The sequence below is a fragment of the Nilaparvata lugens genome, chromosome 6 (assembly GCF_014356525.2).
Source record: "Nilaparvata lugens isolate BPH chromosome 6, ASM1435652v1, whole genome shotgun sequence".
Lineage (NCBI taxonomy): Eukaryota > Metazoa > Arthropoda > Insecta > Hemiptera > Delphacidae > Nilaparvata > Nilaparvata lugens.
The window spans coordinates 45,508,839-45,525,457 of NC_052509.1; the positions used below are offsets into that span (position 1 = coordinate 45,508,839).

At 34.5% G+C, this 16,619-nt stretch overlaps 1 protein-coding gene across 1 annotated transcript in view; it reads right to left on the reverse strand.

Annotated features, from left to right (window-relative positions):
- LOC111050512 (titin) overlaps window positions 1-16,619 on the reverse strand; it is a 119,181-nt gene that overhangs the window by 32,274 nt on the left and 70,288 nt on the right. Inside the window, exons 20-33 of the mRNA XM_039431467.1 lie at window positions 15,744-16,016; window positions 14,512-14,703; window positions 13,725-13,908; window positions 12,719-12,855; window positions 12,225-12,314; window positions 11,132-11,298; window positions 10,565-10,773; window positions 8,457-8,759; window positions 6,952-7,118; window positions 5,850-6,131; window positions 4,746-4,926; window positions 3,147-3,370; window positions 1,115-1,399; window positions 167-344 (exon numbers count right to left, since the gene is read on the reverse strand). Of these exons, the coding sequence (XP_039287401.1) occupies window positions 167-344; window positions 1,115-1,399; window positions 3,147-3,370; window positions 4,746-4,926; window positions 5,850-6,131; window positions 6,952-7,118; window positions 8,457-8,759; window positions 10,565-10,773; window positions 11,132-11,298; window positions 12,225-12,314; window positions 12,719-12,855; window positions 13,725-13,908; window positions 14,512-14,703; window positions 15,744-16,016 (2,872 nt within the window). The remainder of the gene's footprint in view (window positions 1-166; window positions 345-1,114; window positions 1,400-3,146; window positions 3,371-4,745; window positions 4,927-5,849; window positions 6,132-6,951; window positions 7,119-8,456; window positions 8,760-10,564; window positions 10,774-11,131; window positions 11,299-12,224; window positions 12,315-12,718; window positions 12,856-13,724; window positions 13,909-14,511; window positions 14,704-15,743; window positions 16,017-16,619) is intronic.

Sequence of the window (16,619 nt, forward strand, 5' to 3'; positions counted from 1 at the left end):
CTTATAAATAAATATCTTAACAATAGATTTGATGGTCTTTAAAGTTATTCGGCAGTCTTCAAACACTCAAAATGAACACAGATTGTGATTTACCAAGAAAAATTCAAGTCAATTAGTCAATAATTTTCTTGAAACAGTCGATTAATTGATGAATGTTCCAACTCACCAGATAAAGCAAGTTTTGCAGTGCATGCTGCTTTGCCGGCTTCATTCTCTGCGACACAAGTTATTTGTCCGGCCGTGTCACTTGTCACCGAAGGGATGGACAGAACTTGACGCGGCCCACTCGTTGAAATCAGCATGTCTTTTCCTGCCACTGGTTTGTCGTTGAACAGCCAACGTACCTGTGAAAAACAAGTTTTGTTACAAAACAATACTATTGATGAGAGTATCAATCAAATATTAATAAACTTTCAATAAACAGCTGATTGATTGTCTATATTTAGGACGGAGTAGGACTTCCGGGCCCTTCTGCCACACATCCACGTTCAAAATCTGGATAGAAGTAATTAGAAAACAATAAATGAAAGATACAGGTGGATTAGAAAAATTCTATAGAGTATCTATTTGTAAAAGTGGTGTGTGTACCCTTATAGGTTGAATAAAAAGATAAATAAATCGAACCTGGATGGTGATGAATTAATATACAAAAATTGAATGGTAATAGACATAAATTATAAAAATAAATAATATTTATAATGAATAAACTATTATGGTAAATGAACATGGTGGTAGAAAATAAATAGTAATTCAGTATTTGTAATGTTGATTTTTGATGAATAATTAATGAATGAATCCTTTTGGAAATTATAAGATTTGCCGACTTCTATTTGACAAAATTATACTATTATAATAGTAACAGAGTTTACAACTAGTATTAGTTGTTTACAACTAATGTGACTAACCTTTCGATGCTCAGGGAAGTTATGAAATTTGCTAACAATTATTATTAATCACCAATAATACTTTTGAAATGATTTCAACAATTATAATCACTCATAATAAGCTAATATTGAAATAATTCAAATTGTTATTTCTATTCTATAATAACAACTACATATATGATATTAACTATATTTAATAAAATCTAATTGATATAATAATTTGTACAAACCTTGGGCGTGGGTTTGCCAGCCACAATGCACTCGAACTTGGTGGGTTCGCCAAGGCAGACGATTGTATCAGAGAAGAGTTCGGTGAATGATGGCAGGACAGGGCGGTCGTCATGCTTCACCTTGGCTTCTGTCTCTTGCTCGGACATTGAGCCCTTCACTATGAGGTGCGCAAAACACTTGGCTTCACCCATCTTGCTCTGCACCAGGGCTGTGTAGTTGCCTTTGTCCTCCACGGTCACATTGGCAATGTGCAGGGTGCAGTGGCCGTCGGCTGTTTGCTCCCACTGTAGGGAACGTGCGATTGAGTTCATTCACTAATTCAATCAGATTTTCATCACAATTGACGAACACTCTCATGATAAGGGAACAGGAGCTTTCGCTGCCAAAATTGCTCTCTAATAAAATTTTCAAATAGGTTCAAGTATTATAGTCTACTTAATTATAATTTTGTTTGAAGAAAGTATCCATAATTGAAAAAGCCGAAGGAGAATATTGAAGTTCAACTATGATAGAGCACACTTGTGAAAAATTTATATTTTTGAATTGTTTCAATTTTTTATTTAATGTAAATAGATAATCATTTTTATTGAACAGATCTGTGAAAAATCTATCAAGTTATCTGCAAACAGGTAATGATTGTTAAACATTAATATATTGATCATGTCATGAGATGTATGCCTAATTATATTGTGTGCCTCTCCCCACTTCATTATATTTCAATGCAAATATTCTATTTTTAACCCAGATCTAGACTGCTTCACTATGTTTTCACCCTTAGGCCATGACAAAGTATGTAGAATAATTATTTTTATAATCTTCAAAAAAGAATAGGATGTAAAATCACTGTATTTCGCCTCCTCTGTTTTTTAAGTAGATTCAGACGAAGCAAACATTAATTTCCAAAGACCATGTCTATACAGAACAAAAACCTGAGCTATGGATAGCTCTGATTTTTTGTCCAAGTTTTCTTTTTTTGTCCAGAGCTTTCTTGCTGCTGGTCACTCCAGACCAGCAACTGGTTGCCTAGTCTAAAAAAGGGCCTTAGTTAGGTAAGCTGATTTTTATTTTTGAGAATCAGTTTCGATAGCACCCTCACTACTTAATGACAGATAGGAATTTTATGAGTAGTTTATATTTCATTTGAGTAGTTTCAACGGGTGTCATTCATATGTGAGATACCTCAAATGTGCGAGTATTCCAATTATCTTTAATTGTCAACACATTTCAAATAATATTAACATATTGCCATTCAAAAGCCAAAACCTATCCTCCCTAACCTTTTCTTTCACCTCTGAAATCTAATTGAACCGTACCTTCAAGGTTATGTGCATACACTAGACAAATGATTTTATACATTGCTTATACCTTTGAAATCTAATTGAACAAAACCTTCAAGGTTATGTTCACACCCTAGACGAATGATATTATACAATGGCAAGTTTTTAACGTCTTAGTTCGTGTTTATAGTGAGATTTACTCACTGTCAGTATTGTTTTGAATGGGGAGCATTCATGTTATTCAAATACATTTAAGGTATACATTTAACTTTTATAAGCACTCATATCAATAGGTCTCACTATTGAAGATGATGGTTTTTATCCATTTCAAACTGCGATGTACTTACAGACGGTTTTCACAACGACGTGCAGTCTCATTATTATTCATATTGATCCTAGCACTAATCAAGTGTGCAAATAATTATCACTGTATGATATCCATTTTAAATATCCAATGGAATCTATATAAATAGAACTGAGGACTTCTGCTACTGTAAATATTGACCGAACAGCGTCAAACTGTTAAATTGTCGGTCCCGGCTGACTTATGACTGTTGTAAGGCTCATTGACAGCTTAAATTATATACTCAGGCGAGGTGGATCTTCCGACAGGGACTCCCCCCCCCCCAATAAGAGTCATACCAATATTATTACCATTATTGGATATTTGAAATAATTATTATACAGTAATAATATTCCAGCAGCTGGTTAACTGCAATTTTTGATAAATCTTCCATCTGTGCAAATAATGTACCTTGACGCGGTCAGACAATGCAACGGGGCGACTATTGTGCAACCAGACGACGACCGGCATGGGCTGCCCTGTGACAGTGCACTCTAGTGTGACACTCTCCCCGGCTGGCACCATCACATCAGTCAGCAGCTGGCTGAACTTGGGCATCACCGTCATCTCCACCTTCCTCTTCTCAGTCGTCACCGTCTGTCTGCTGGCACCTTTCACGTCTGCACCTCCTACACCTGCAAAAAAATAATTAAATAATTAATTTTGTTACAAGAAAACACAGATCGGGAGAGAAGAACTAAGGATACCTTATATTCTTTCTCTTCAAAATTTATATAACATTGAAACAATCCAAAATTATAGATACAGTCGAACCTCTCTATAACGAACCTCCACTTAACGAAATCCTCTACACAACGAATTTTTACCTCGTCCCATGATATTTTAGAGTTTTGGCTGCTTATTTACCTCTATTCAACGAATTTCGGACCTCTCAACAACAAAGTTTTCTCTTGACTTCAAGATACAAAATGTAGTGTTTATAGGAAGTAGAGAGTCATTTTCAAAGAAAAAGTTTAGTTTCAGAAGAAAGGTTAATAATAATGGACTAAAGGACTAAAAAGAAATGGCAATTCAAGTACGAAGAAGATAGGATGTTAAGACAGTCAATAGAGGTTGAAACATGTGTCGGAAATTGAATGCAAGTTACTGGAAATAGACTTCCAAGAACTTGTCATTCGTAGACCAGGCAGGTAAACGACTGGACTTTCTTATCCTTGCTTCTGCCACACATTTCAATTGTTAGAACTCGCCTTTCATAGATAAAGGAACGGGAATGCTGGATTTTCCCATCCTCCCACCATTTGCTTTTGTTACACATTTCAATTTTGCTGGTTAGTTTACTGTACTCAGTTTCATTCAGTTTCTAAAAAATCGTGATCAGATTCTAAAACTAAGTGTTGCTAATGATTTGCAACATTGTAAATTTATACATTTGATGATACTGGTAACCGGTGATAAAATGGGTGACTGTAATGCACGAGAAAAATCTTCCATTGTCAGGGAATTTAATCAATGAAAAGGCTTTAGAATTTGCAGTATCATCGGGATACAGTAGCTTTAAGGCAAGTAAAGTTAGAAAAATTCAAAAAACGGCATGACATCGTCCAAAAAGTGATATCGGTGTGATATAAAAGTGCTAGTGTTGATATGTACCCTCTTGTGAATTCTGGAAAGAAAATGTTCTTAGAAAAGTTCAGAAAAAGTTCTCAGAAAATATTATGAACCGAAAGACGATTTCAATGTTGATGAGAATGGTATAGGCCTATTCTTTAAATTGTTGCCCAATAAGACACTAACTACCGCCCAAATCATTTAATTACCGCCCTTGATATAAATTAAAGATCCATAAGATTGCGGCAGTTTTCTTGACAGAGCAACCTCTCAATAACGAATGCCTCTCTGCAGCGATTTTTTCCTCGGGATAATCAACTTCGTTATACAGAGGTTCAACTGTATATAGAAGTCACTCATGAGAATAGGGTTGGATAGTGAAGATTAATATTGTGGAATTCAACGAATTGAATTGCCGAATTCAACCAAATGACTTACTCTGAACAGTCAATGTGCACTTGCTCGATGCTTCTCCAGCTGAGTTGATGGCGACCACTTTATATTCTCCACTGTCCTCAACGTAGGCTTCCTGGATGATCAATGAGCATCGATCTCCGTGGAATAGAAGCTGGAAGTCTTCAGATTCCTTCACTGGCCGTTCCTCATGGTACCAAATTACCTGGTCAAACATCCACATCAAAATTACATCCACATGAATATCAATGTTATTCACTTCTCAAAAGTTATTTCTAAAACTTTATGAAACCGAACATTGCTTGAAAAAACACAATCATCTCTCTTAAACAACCGGTTATGAAGGAGGAAACTTACATAATAGCTGATAGCATAATTCTGATATAACGGGTGGATTTTCACATTGTGAAGGGAGTGGTGCGTCTTTAGACTTAGAGGGGGGGTTGGCTACCCCTGTTTTTTTTTTTATGGGGGGAAGATTCCACCTAGTCTACATAAGAATATAAGCCGTCCATGGGCTTCATGACTGTTATCATAAAGGTAGTCTTAAATTTGTGGTAGGAACAGCAGTCTTAATTCCACTCTAACTGATATCATAATTACCAGCTAGTTAGCAAAATTAAAACTGTTCATCTGAACTTTTTGTACTGAGATTGAGCTTTTTACAATACATTCTTGCAATCTCCATAAGAGAAAGAATTCAATTGTGTCACAAATGTATGCATACACATTTTCATCTGAAGATTTTTTTGTCGATAGAGATAATTTCATTTGATTAATGATAGAGATAATTTCATTTTACATGACTATTCGAAGAACATGAACATTGCTTCTTTGACAAGGATCATCCTTTGCTTTGATCACGATAGAAACAAATCAGTTTAATAAACTGTTAGAAATGTTATGGAATGTAATGAATGAAAGCAATTGAAATTTTTCAAAGAAATTTTAGAATCAGAAATGTTTTGCAATACTCTTCAGATATTCGATTGCCATGATTTGATATTAAATTTAATGGAACAAATTAAATTTTCTCAAATAAATGTTTAGCAAAACTGTATAGTTTTCAATTGTTATGATTTGAAATTGCATGAATGGAATAACCTAATTTATGGAACAATTTGTTACCTCAGGTTCAGGATGTCCGACAATGACACAGTCCAGCCTGACTTTCATGCCCTCAAACACAGCGCAGTCCTTCAACTGCAGCTGAATGGCTGGCTTGACTGGCTCACTGTCACTGGCCACTTCTGAGTCGGACGTTTCAGTTGGCAGCACACCTTTGACAGAAACCTGGCAAGACTGGCAGGCTTCGCCCGCTGGGTTCACTGCATTCACCGTGTAAGTACCTGCGTCTTTCGGGTAGGCTTCATTTATTACAAGAGCTGCGTTTCCATTCTCCACTAAGACCTGTGAAAATACAGGAATCAAAAATATGAATCAACTAGTTTATGCGTTAGTAAGGGCATATTAATGAAGAGAGATAAAATTACCTACAGATCCAGGAGGGTTCCGAACCACCAGGAGCTGATTTTAAAGCTCATAACTGACTACTGGCTTAACCAATTCCCTATTGAACTGGAATAGAGGCCAATATAGTTTTATATCAAGCCCAATTGAAGTGCAATTGAAAGTCCAATACAATTAATATACTAAATGGAGGAGAGAATACATTGCTATCAATAAAGCGTTCTTCTAGAGAAAATAATTTATCAAAATTAAACCTGAAACGCGGAAAATTATAATGAATAAAACAAAATAATACTTCTAAAACGAATACATTAACTTGTATCGATGGTAAATAAATAAAACGTGAAAACCAATTTTATAGCAACGATTGTCAATTCACAGGAGTGAGAAAATAATAAATAGCTTATCCACTCACAAATTCAAATACCAACAGTGGTATAACAAGTATCGTTGATCTTCAGCTGAAAGAAATAGAGCATCAACTCTTTGAAAAGTTGAAATCTCATTACTTGATCAAAAATCTTTGTGTCAGTAGAGGTAATACTGTGGTAAAATTCCCTAAGTGTATTCGAATACAAATTTTTCAGAACAACGATTCATTAGATTAATTGTGAACTAGTTTCGGCTTTTGTAGTTGTTCGTTAATTAATAGAAGTTTGTGCCAGCTTCAAATCGTTTTATTAATTTGTTCACAAACTACACATTCACATAAGGTAAGGAGTATTTTCACAGTAGGGAATTCATGAGATGAATGACTAACCTGGAGATCTGTCGATTCCTTGATTGGTTTGCCATTGAATGACCAGGTAATAGTTGGAGCCGGCTTTCCAGTAACTTGACATTCCAGCCTGATCTTCTGTCCAGCTCTGGCCATGAGATTCGTTGATAGCGGAGCAATGAATTTGGGCGATTCTTGTGATTCTTTGGCTGAAACATTGTTGGAAATGAGCTAGAGTAATGTTTTTGAATAGTTAGAAAGATGGAAAAGAGGTACAGATGAAGAACAAATAATAGTAATGTTAGTAGATAATGGAATGAGCAATGACAGTTATTCTCAACATGGAATTCATAAAAACATCAGAATTTTTTTCTCAAAGACGTAATAAAGCAGTAATGGAACTTTCTGTGTAAGAAGGCACTGTGTAACAATATTTATCCAGGGAAAAGAGACGGATGATGATAATGAGAAATGAGTGGACCTACAGCTTAAGGTGGGTTGCGAACAGCCGGGAAGCGATCTCATAAATGCCATTAAGAGGAGTTCGGCTATTGAAGTGGTCACCCTTACAATGGAAGTAGCGGGCGCAGGGAGCATAACTTATCTTATCGATATTTTATCAGCTTATCAACGCTTCCTTAATGCTATGAAAGTGTTAAAATGTCAGCTAATGACTGCCTCTTCACATAAATTTCTAGAGAATATGATTCAATGACTGTCTTAAAAGAAGGAGCAATGAAGAACATAGAATAGAATATAGTGAGGTCTATGTTATAATGACAGTATTTGAATAACATTAGTGTTACTATCCTTGACGACTAAGCAGATAGCACTATCCTTTTCTAGCTCCGCCATTTTGCCAGATCGTTTTTTAACAATGTAGAAATATAACTAATTAACAGAATATTCAATCTCAATCATGAAAATTTAATATTTGATCACTGAGAATTCTTTTCTTCATGAATAAAATATAATCAATTATTTTCAACACGAATGAACAGTTGAAGGGCCGTTTGCACAGTGACTGTTCAAACTAAATTTTATTTTAAACTGGATTAAATCTGTATCAAGTCTCGTTTGTTATAATGTGTTACATTTTGCTGAGTTTAAACCACCAGCTGATTAAATTCAGTTAAAACTTTGATTGTTAACACGGCCCTTAATATTACATAAGATGATATACTAATATCAGATTTTCTCTTTAGAAACCGCAACGTTGCCAGATCAACAATGTAGAAATATAATTAATTGACAAAATATTCAATCTCAATTATGGAAATTTAATATTAAATCACTGAAAAATTACATCCTCTTGTCGAATGAAATATAGTAGATTATTTTAAACAAGAATGAACAGTTAGTATTATATGAGGAATACTGGTATAAGATATTCTCTATAGAAGGCAGTGGTAAGGCAGAAAACCGGCAACACTGTTCTCCTATCTTTCTCCACTGCCATTATAAAGTGGATCTCACTATAGTTTACAAAAGTACAATAGAGATACTATAGTGGTTGGAGCAGGACAGGACAATCAATAAATACTGACGTTTGACGAAGAGCCAAGCAGTGGAGGAGTCACTGGCCACCTGATTGGTCGCCTTGCACGTGTACTGGGCCTGGTCGGCAGTGGCCAACTGGTCTATGGTCATGACGGCCAGGCCATTGTTGAAGGTGATGCTGTGATCGGGGCTGTGGTCGATGCACACGTCACCCTTCAGCCACTGCACGGTGGGGAGGGGGGTGCCGGCCACCTGGCAACTCATACTGCAGCTCCCCCCCTCCACCCCTGTCACCGACAACAGCGGCTGCAGGAACACAGGTCCGATCATCTCCACTTCGGGGGCACACTCTACAACACAACAACAAAATCAAACTATTCTATTTTTCTGATACTCGTGAGGATACAACACAACATAAATTAAATGACTTTCTTCTGAAGCTATTGAGATAGCGATTCCTGCATAGGGTGAAGTTTTACAATAGGAGAAGGTTTAAAAACCTGCTAACATCCTCGCAGTCATTTACCGCCCAAAAACAAAACTTTTTACATTCTCTCAGAGCTATTTACCGCCATGTTATTTCATTTTATTGTATATATTTTCAGTCTTATTATATCATTATTACTACTATTACTTTTATAATAATATATATTTAGTATTTTTATTTTGTTTCAAGTACGGTACTGTTTAAATGAAAGTGTCCTGTTTAGAGTTACTCCCAGAAACTGGGGTGTTTTGCAGGTCTATTAACTTTCCATGTTACATTCAGTTCAATCCCTGCATCATAGTTTCACATGTGAAATTCACACTTGTTTTGCAAGGGTTTGATATGAGAGGTTTATACTTTGCTCTGGTTACATTTAAATGTGATATTTATACCAGGTGCTTCAAAAAAATGTATACACACTTTGAACTTTCATAGAAAATCTATTTACCATTCTACAAAGTTAAATTTCAGGAAAATAGAAAGCTGAAAGTCCAATGTAAATAAAACATAAATAACAAATGTTAATACTGTTCAAATTGGTGACCTGCAGCATCAATATAATTCTGAGTACGAGTCACCACTGATTCTGTACATCGTATCAAAACGTCCAATGAGATTTCTCTACACACTGCTTGAATCTCATTCCAAAGAATGTCTAGGTTACGTGGTTTACGTTTGTACACCTCATCTTTTACTATGCCCCACAAGAAGAAATACAGTGGTGTAAGGTCTGGAGAGCGTGCTGGAAACTCGATTGGCCCCCTGCGCCCTATCCACTGGCCTGGCAAATTTTGATCCAGGTAAGCTCGTACGTCTCTGTGATAGTGCGGCGGAGCACCATCTTGTACATCACACACTGTTCCATGAACTTCGAATTTGTCTCGTATGCATGTAATTGTTAATCTTGAAGGTGGTTCTGTATCATACTCCCTTCTCCACTGTCTTTGAACTTCATTTACATTCTCAAACTTCCAGTACCACTTAATAACCTGCTTACGTTCTTCAAAACTCAAACGTACGTCCGCCATGTTGATATTACAAATTCCAACTAACAATATGACATAGAGGGACGATTATGCTGCCACCTGGTGAAGAAATATAACATTAGCCTTGTAGAGCGTAAAACTACGATTGTTTAAAGTGTGTATACATTTTTTTGAAGCACCCGGTATATATAATTTGCTTTATAATTTGCTTCAATTACATAATAGGTTAATACTTTGCTCCTCCAAAGCACTGGAGATAATTTGGATGGACGATGGAAATATGATTTATGTGAATCATTTTCGTGCGTTAACTTACTGGTGACAAAACGACAAAACACTTATGTGATTTATAATAATGGGCAACCCATTTAATATGGGGATTGTTCAATATGAAGAAAAATAAATTATACATATTGCATAAACAATGACATCATGACAACTATAATATAAAGTTAAATTGAAGTCAATATAGCTACAGAAAGATATAAGAATAGTTACGTTTTGTGGATGATACTACTATTTTTAGCTGGTATGGCACATCTTCAAGTCATGTCATGACACAAACTAAACTCTGTCGGCAAAAACGTCTTCATTTCAAATTATATTCCATTCAACTTTATTTATGAGTGAGAATAAGGATTAGCAACAACAAATGATCATTAGACAAAGATGCAATGACTACCTTTGACTGAGAGTTTGGCAGTGGTATCAGTGCTGCCTGCCGCGTTGACGGCTCTGCAGGTGAATGAGGCCGAGTCCTCAGTGAATGTCTCCTCGATGGTCAGAGAGCACAGACCGTCTTCACTGAATTTCGTCACGTAGTCGGGATTGTTTTCAATCGATATTCCATCCTTCAGCCATTGAACAGAAGGAAGAGGTTTTCCATCGACTCTGTTTGCGAGAAAAACGTGATTATATTTCAGATTGATACATTAAAAATGCTTTACAAAGCTACATTCCAAGAACTTTATTGATAATAGTGACAAATATTCATATTTCAGGGAAAATATAATGTTTCAATGATTGAGTGATTTTAACAGTCAACACAATGGATAAAATAAGTAGGCTATAGTGAAAGAGAAATGGGTTTTGACGCCATTAATATTAATACTCCATGAATTTGAAATACTGTATTCATCTTCCGAGGTGAAATCAATCACTGTATTTTTAGTACATATGTCGAAATAGTGATAATGTATTAAATTTAATTATTGATATATTATACCTATCAATGAGAGAGTTCACTTACCGGCACTGAAATGTGAACCTGCTTCCTTCATTTATGAAGGCGTCTGCCAGCGGCTGACTGAACTGTGGCGGAGATGTGGCAGCTTCTATTTCTTGGTATTTGGCTTTCTTTGGAGGTGGACTCGGCGATTTTTGTTTTCTCACTGTAGTTATACCATTTTCTATCACCTTACAAAACGGAACAATCAAATAATTTCATTTCAATTTTTCGACTAATAATATAAATTAATATAAAACTTGAATAATTTTTGGGTATATTACTGTATTGAAATGGTTTATTGAGCAAATATTTTCTGGCAATATGAATTAGGAGTTACGGTAACTCTTAGCTATTTCAACTTTTAGGACTATTTCAACTCTTTTAACTATTTCAACTCTTTTAACTATTCTAACTTTTACTTTAACTCTTTGACTATTTTGGATATTCTGTCAAACTTTAGTTGTATAAAAGAAGTGATTCACTACGTTGACTACCATCTTGCATGAGATTATATTGGAAATTGATGTGACCATTTTCTGTAATAATAGTATAATACCACCCGCAACTTACATATATGCATTTTAATAACTCATTTTTCAACAATGCTCTACATAATGATTTAGAAAACTCAATATTATATCAAACCTCGATAGCTCAACAGGATATACTAATTAAATAGTCAGGTTTGTTTAGTTTATTAAAAATATGTAGTATCTTCCTATAGATACTTCCTATAGATATAGATTCTTCCTATGAAGAATTCTTCTTAAGCTACACTTAAAATATTATGTAGTATGTTCCTATTATAACCTAAAGAATTCTTCAAATTTCCCAAGCTTAATTGCTTTGGAACATGAAATTTAATATAGTACCTCTAAGTGCAATGATAACGGCGAGAATGAACGGAATTATCTCACTTCCAAATGAGAAATTGAAATGATACATTCCAAATTAATAGGAATGGGCCGATCATTGGTGATTGTCAAAATATTCAACAGTATAGTTTAACATGAATATAAGGTACCGATCTCAAAAATGTATTATTATTATTATTCATGATAATAATTCAATGGTTGAATATGTAGAGGATTAGTAAGAAAAAATCACAAATTACCTCTATTGAAGTTTTCTCTATAGATGTAACATGAGTAGTGGTGTGCTGCTCTTGTTTAATAATTGAGGGTGGTTCACTGGCCGTTATTTCCTGTAAATCACCACATGATTAATATTATTATTTATATTATATTGTAAAACTGTATTATTATGTATTTCATAATTGTCAATAATTTTCTATTTGCAAAAAAAAAGATTCAATTTGAATATTATAAACAGTTAAAAAAGCAATTCTTCATGGTTCTCAATGGAAGTGGTAAAAAGATACAAAACCTTTACTATAAAAACAAGTATTGTCAATATTGCTAAATTGTAAGCATGAGATTTGAGAATTACAGGAAGGAAGAAGCATTGGTCTATAACTGAGAAAAATGGAATGAGTATAGTGTGAAATAATTAATCATCAGTCTTATGATATTATCATAGAATAGAAGTCTATGATACTATGCTGCTATCATATTATATTATTAGTGTGATGAACAATTTAGACTTTACCATTTTTTCAGGTTGTTGCTGTTTGTAGCCTTCCAAGAGCGACTTCAATTCTTTGGTAACTTGTTGGAAGGAAGTTTTCATCTCTCTACTCTCCTCTCGTACTTGACCAACTTGTGCCGGAGGTCTTGCTTCACCAACTAGGAAAGTAGATGAAACGAGCATGGATATAGTCATCAGAAGCATAACTTATCTCGATTTTCTACTATAAAACGATGCATTTAATAGTAAAGTGTAGAGAGGATATAATTTGTGTTGGGATGATAATTTTTCAATTGCTTTACATTCAGAATTCGAATAAAAAACCGCCAAAGGAGCTTACCTCCTTGAGGAAAAGGTTCTGCGTTGAATAATGGCTAAATTTTTATTCCGAAAAACTCATCACTAAACGACGGATCTGGCAAGCTGGCAAAAATTGATTAATATAATGAATTTCCAATAAGTATGAAATTGATAACCATTTTAATGGTAGTGAAAATGGCAAGGAGTTGATTTTCAAAGATGTAATTTGAATAGTTTGAACACTATTTAAATACAGAAATCTTAATTTTTATTATGAGCATTACAAAGATATTTTGGTTTCTTCATAAAATTGGTTAAAAGCCAGCCCTTTAAATAATTACGTCCACCCAATTCAAACACACATGACTTAACAAAGGAGAAACTTCATACTGTGATTTAAATAAACGAGTGATAATAATAATAATTATTTTTTATCATTTCATATTCCGAAAAACTCATCACTAAACGACGGAGCTGGCAGCTGGCAAAAATTGATTAATATAATGAATTTCCAATAAGTATGAAATTATTGATAACCATTTTACTGGTAGTGAAAATGGCAAGGAGTTGATTTTCAAAGATGTAATTTGAATAGTTTGAACACTATTTAAATGCAGGAATGATATATATTATTATTTATCAACTTTTTTCCAAGTTTTTATTGATTTCTAGAATTAATTCTATCTTGTTTTTAATAATTTTTCTATGGTTTTGTTACAATACTTACCAAAAAGTTGCTCAGCCAAATCAGCGATTTTATTAATCCTCTCATCTTGTATTGATTCTCCTGGTTTGAAAAATATTTCGAGTTCGTTGAGCATTTCAGTGGCGTCTTCAGGTGTTTTGCTCACAGCTGAGCGCCTAGCTATTGTCACAAGTAACTGGCTTCCTTCCCGGAACCAATCCTCAGCCTGCAACATAACAATAATCACATGTTTTGCGTGTTCAAGTGTAAAACTATCAAACGTTTTACTGTAATTCATGATAATTCACAGTATATTTAAATTACTGATGATTTCTTGCATTTATGATCTTTAATTATTGAAATGAGTAGTATTAAAGAGGGAGTTCTAGGATTGATTTCAATATCAATAAAGTATTAATCAGGTATCAATATTAATAGTATCAAAGATAATGTTCTAGGATTGAATTCATTCAATTTTGATACAAACAAAGTAGGCCTAGCTGAATGTGTATGCTCTTTGTCAAAAACGTATGTATGACTTTCATATGGTTACGCAGTTCCATCCAGGCGTGCATATACAATCCAATTATAGGAGCTGATACAGAAATAAATAAAATCGAAGAGATTCAAATAGTTGGGAAAGTAATATTGTAACGTAGAGTGTTTCTATTCTACAATTGAAAAGTTCAATCAAAATTCACCTCAATATTTACCACATCATTAGAAATTATGCTATATAAGATTATAAACATATTATATGAGAATAGAAAACAATTTATAGGTATTAAATAAATCAGTTTTATTTCTTAATAGTTGAAGGTTCACTTACTTCTTCAACAAGTGTGAAAAACTGAATACTGAGATCGATGAGTCGTCGAGATTCTGAAACTTGTTTCTCGAACTCTTCCCATCGCTTCCTCAGACGTGACACTTCAACCTGAATGTGCTTCGAGGAATGTCCGTCAGTTTTGGACATCACTTCAGCTGCACTAACAAATGTCTCTATTCGCTGTTGAAGCAGCTAGAAATATACAATATTCATTAAAACTGTAATGAAGAGAGAAAATTAATTGGAAGAGACATTAAAACTGGAAAACTATTCAATTTTCGTAGCAATTCCACAGTTTTGATTTCTAAACAAATCTTTCAAAATCATTAAAATTTGAAAACTTTGGATAACTCAATTTTGATTACATTACATTCATACAATGCTTACGGTACTTCGTACAGTTTGTACTAATATATCACTCGCTTACAAATGGCTTCTTTCACATAATACGACTTCTCTAACTGATGACTTTTTACAATTTCATTACAGTTTCGCTACAAATTACTTCCTATGAATGTCACTTTTTTCAATTACCCAAACAGAATCCCAAAACAGAATCAACTGATCTGTTACAAATGACTCCTACTAATTCACCTCTATTGCTATTGATGGAAGTATACTTCAAGGGATATGGCCTCAACCTCACTACAGATTTGTTACATGATAATATCGATTATTGAAGAATGGATAATGTACCGTTCAAAAGTCCCTTTCTTCCAAGTTCATAACTAAATCAACTATTTATCCCCATACAAACGACTGCTTTAACATCACCTTTCCGAACTAAATATACTATTACAAACGACTGTATAAGATCCATTCCGAGCTTAGAGTGGCTACTAACGACAGGACAAGTGTGTTGAACATGTGTGTACACACATGTCGTCATACAATTTTGTGTCAGTTATCATAGTAAAAAGTTTCGAAAAAAATTGTTGGAGGTTAGGTTTTTGTATCTTTGATTCATTGTTTATTTTTTTCGCTGCTCTATTTGAGGTTCAATTATTTTTGTATCATTATAATTTGTAATTTTCTAGTGGTTATTAATATTGTTATTGGTTGTTTATTTTATGTTGCTGTCAAATAGCTGTTTTTTATTCCAAGTCTCTCGCTGATGGCAAAACATGTGTGTACGCACATGTTCATCATGCAAGTCCTGTCGTCAGTGGCCAGCCTTACATACGATCTTTCAGAACTAGATTTACAGTAACAAACGACTGCTTGCACTTTACCTGGATGGTCTTCTCGAAGTAGAGGAAGGTGAGCGAGGTGGCCTTGGCGGTGGCGAGGCTCTCGCCGTACTGGCCGCGCACGGCTATCAGCTGCTGCTGCAGCTGCTCTATGTTGTTGTAGATGTGCTCCAAGTCGACATCGAACTGACACAGCTGCTGACTCTGGTCCAACTCCAAGCGGCGCTCTGTCCATGCGCGCTCCCACAGGCTGCGTTTCTCCTCCACCATTCGCCGCAGCGTGCTGATGTCTTTCTCCCGCGCTGGTTCAGGCTCCTAGAATACAACAAAAGCAGGCAAATTCCAAATTCAAATTGATAAATGATACAAAAAATGACTGATTGTCAAATTAAATTATAATGAATAATAATTTATCAATCGGTTACAAATTATTAATTAATAATAATTATTATTAAATAATAATTTCAATTTTCGTTCAATAAATTATTATAGTAAATGAAGTTGAATAGAAATACAAATCTCAGTACCCTTTTTTGAATTATTTTATCAGTGATTTGAAGTCAAATCACTTGGAAATGGCATGAATGTTGAAACAAGTTGTGATAAAATAATTCAAAAGAGGGTACTAGATTTGTATTTCTATTCATATTACAAGTAGCCCTGAATAGAAAAAAATGAATGAAGTTAATTCAGATAGGTTTCTGCATACTTGGTAGATTTAATGCAAAATGAGATTGGACTTTCACCAATTTGTATAAAAACTAAAAAATGCTATACAATACACAACTTTTTGTGTAGTTGAGAAGTTGATATTGTGGTAATTCAAAATCAAATCAAATCAAATCGTTTATTGCACAAAAATATATACAGAATACAACTGAAAGGAAATTGACAACTTTGTGCTACACGTCGGCAAAA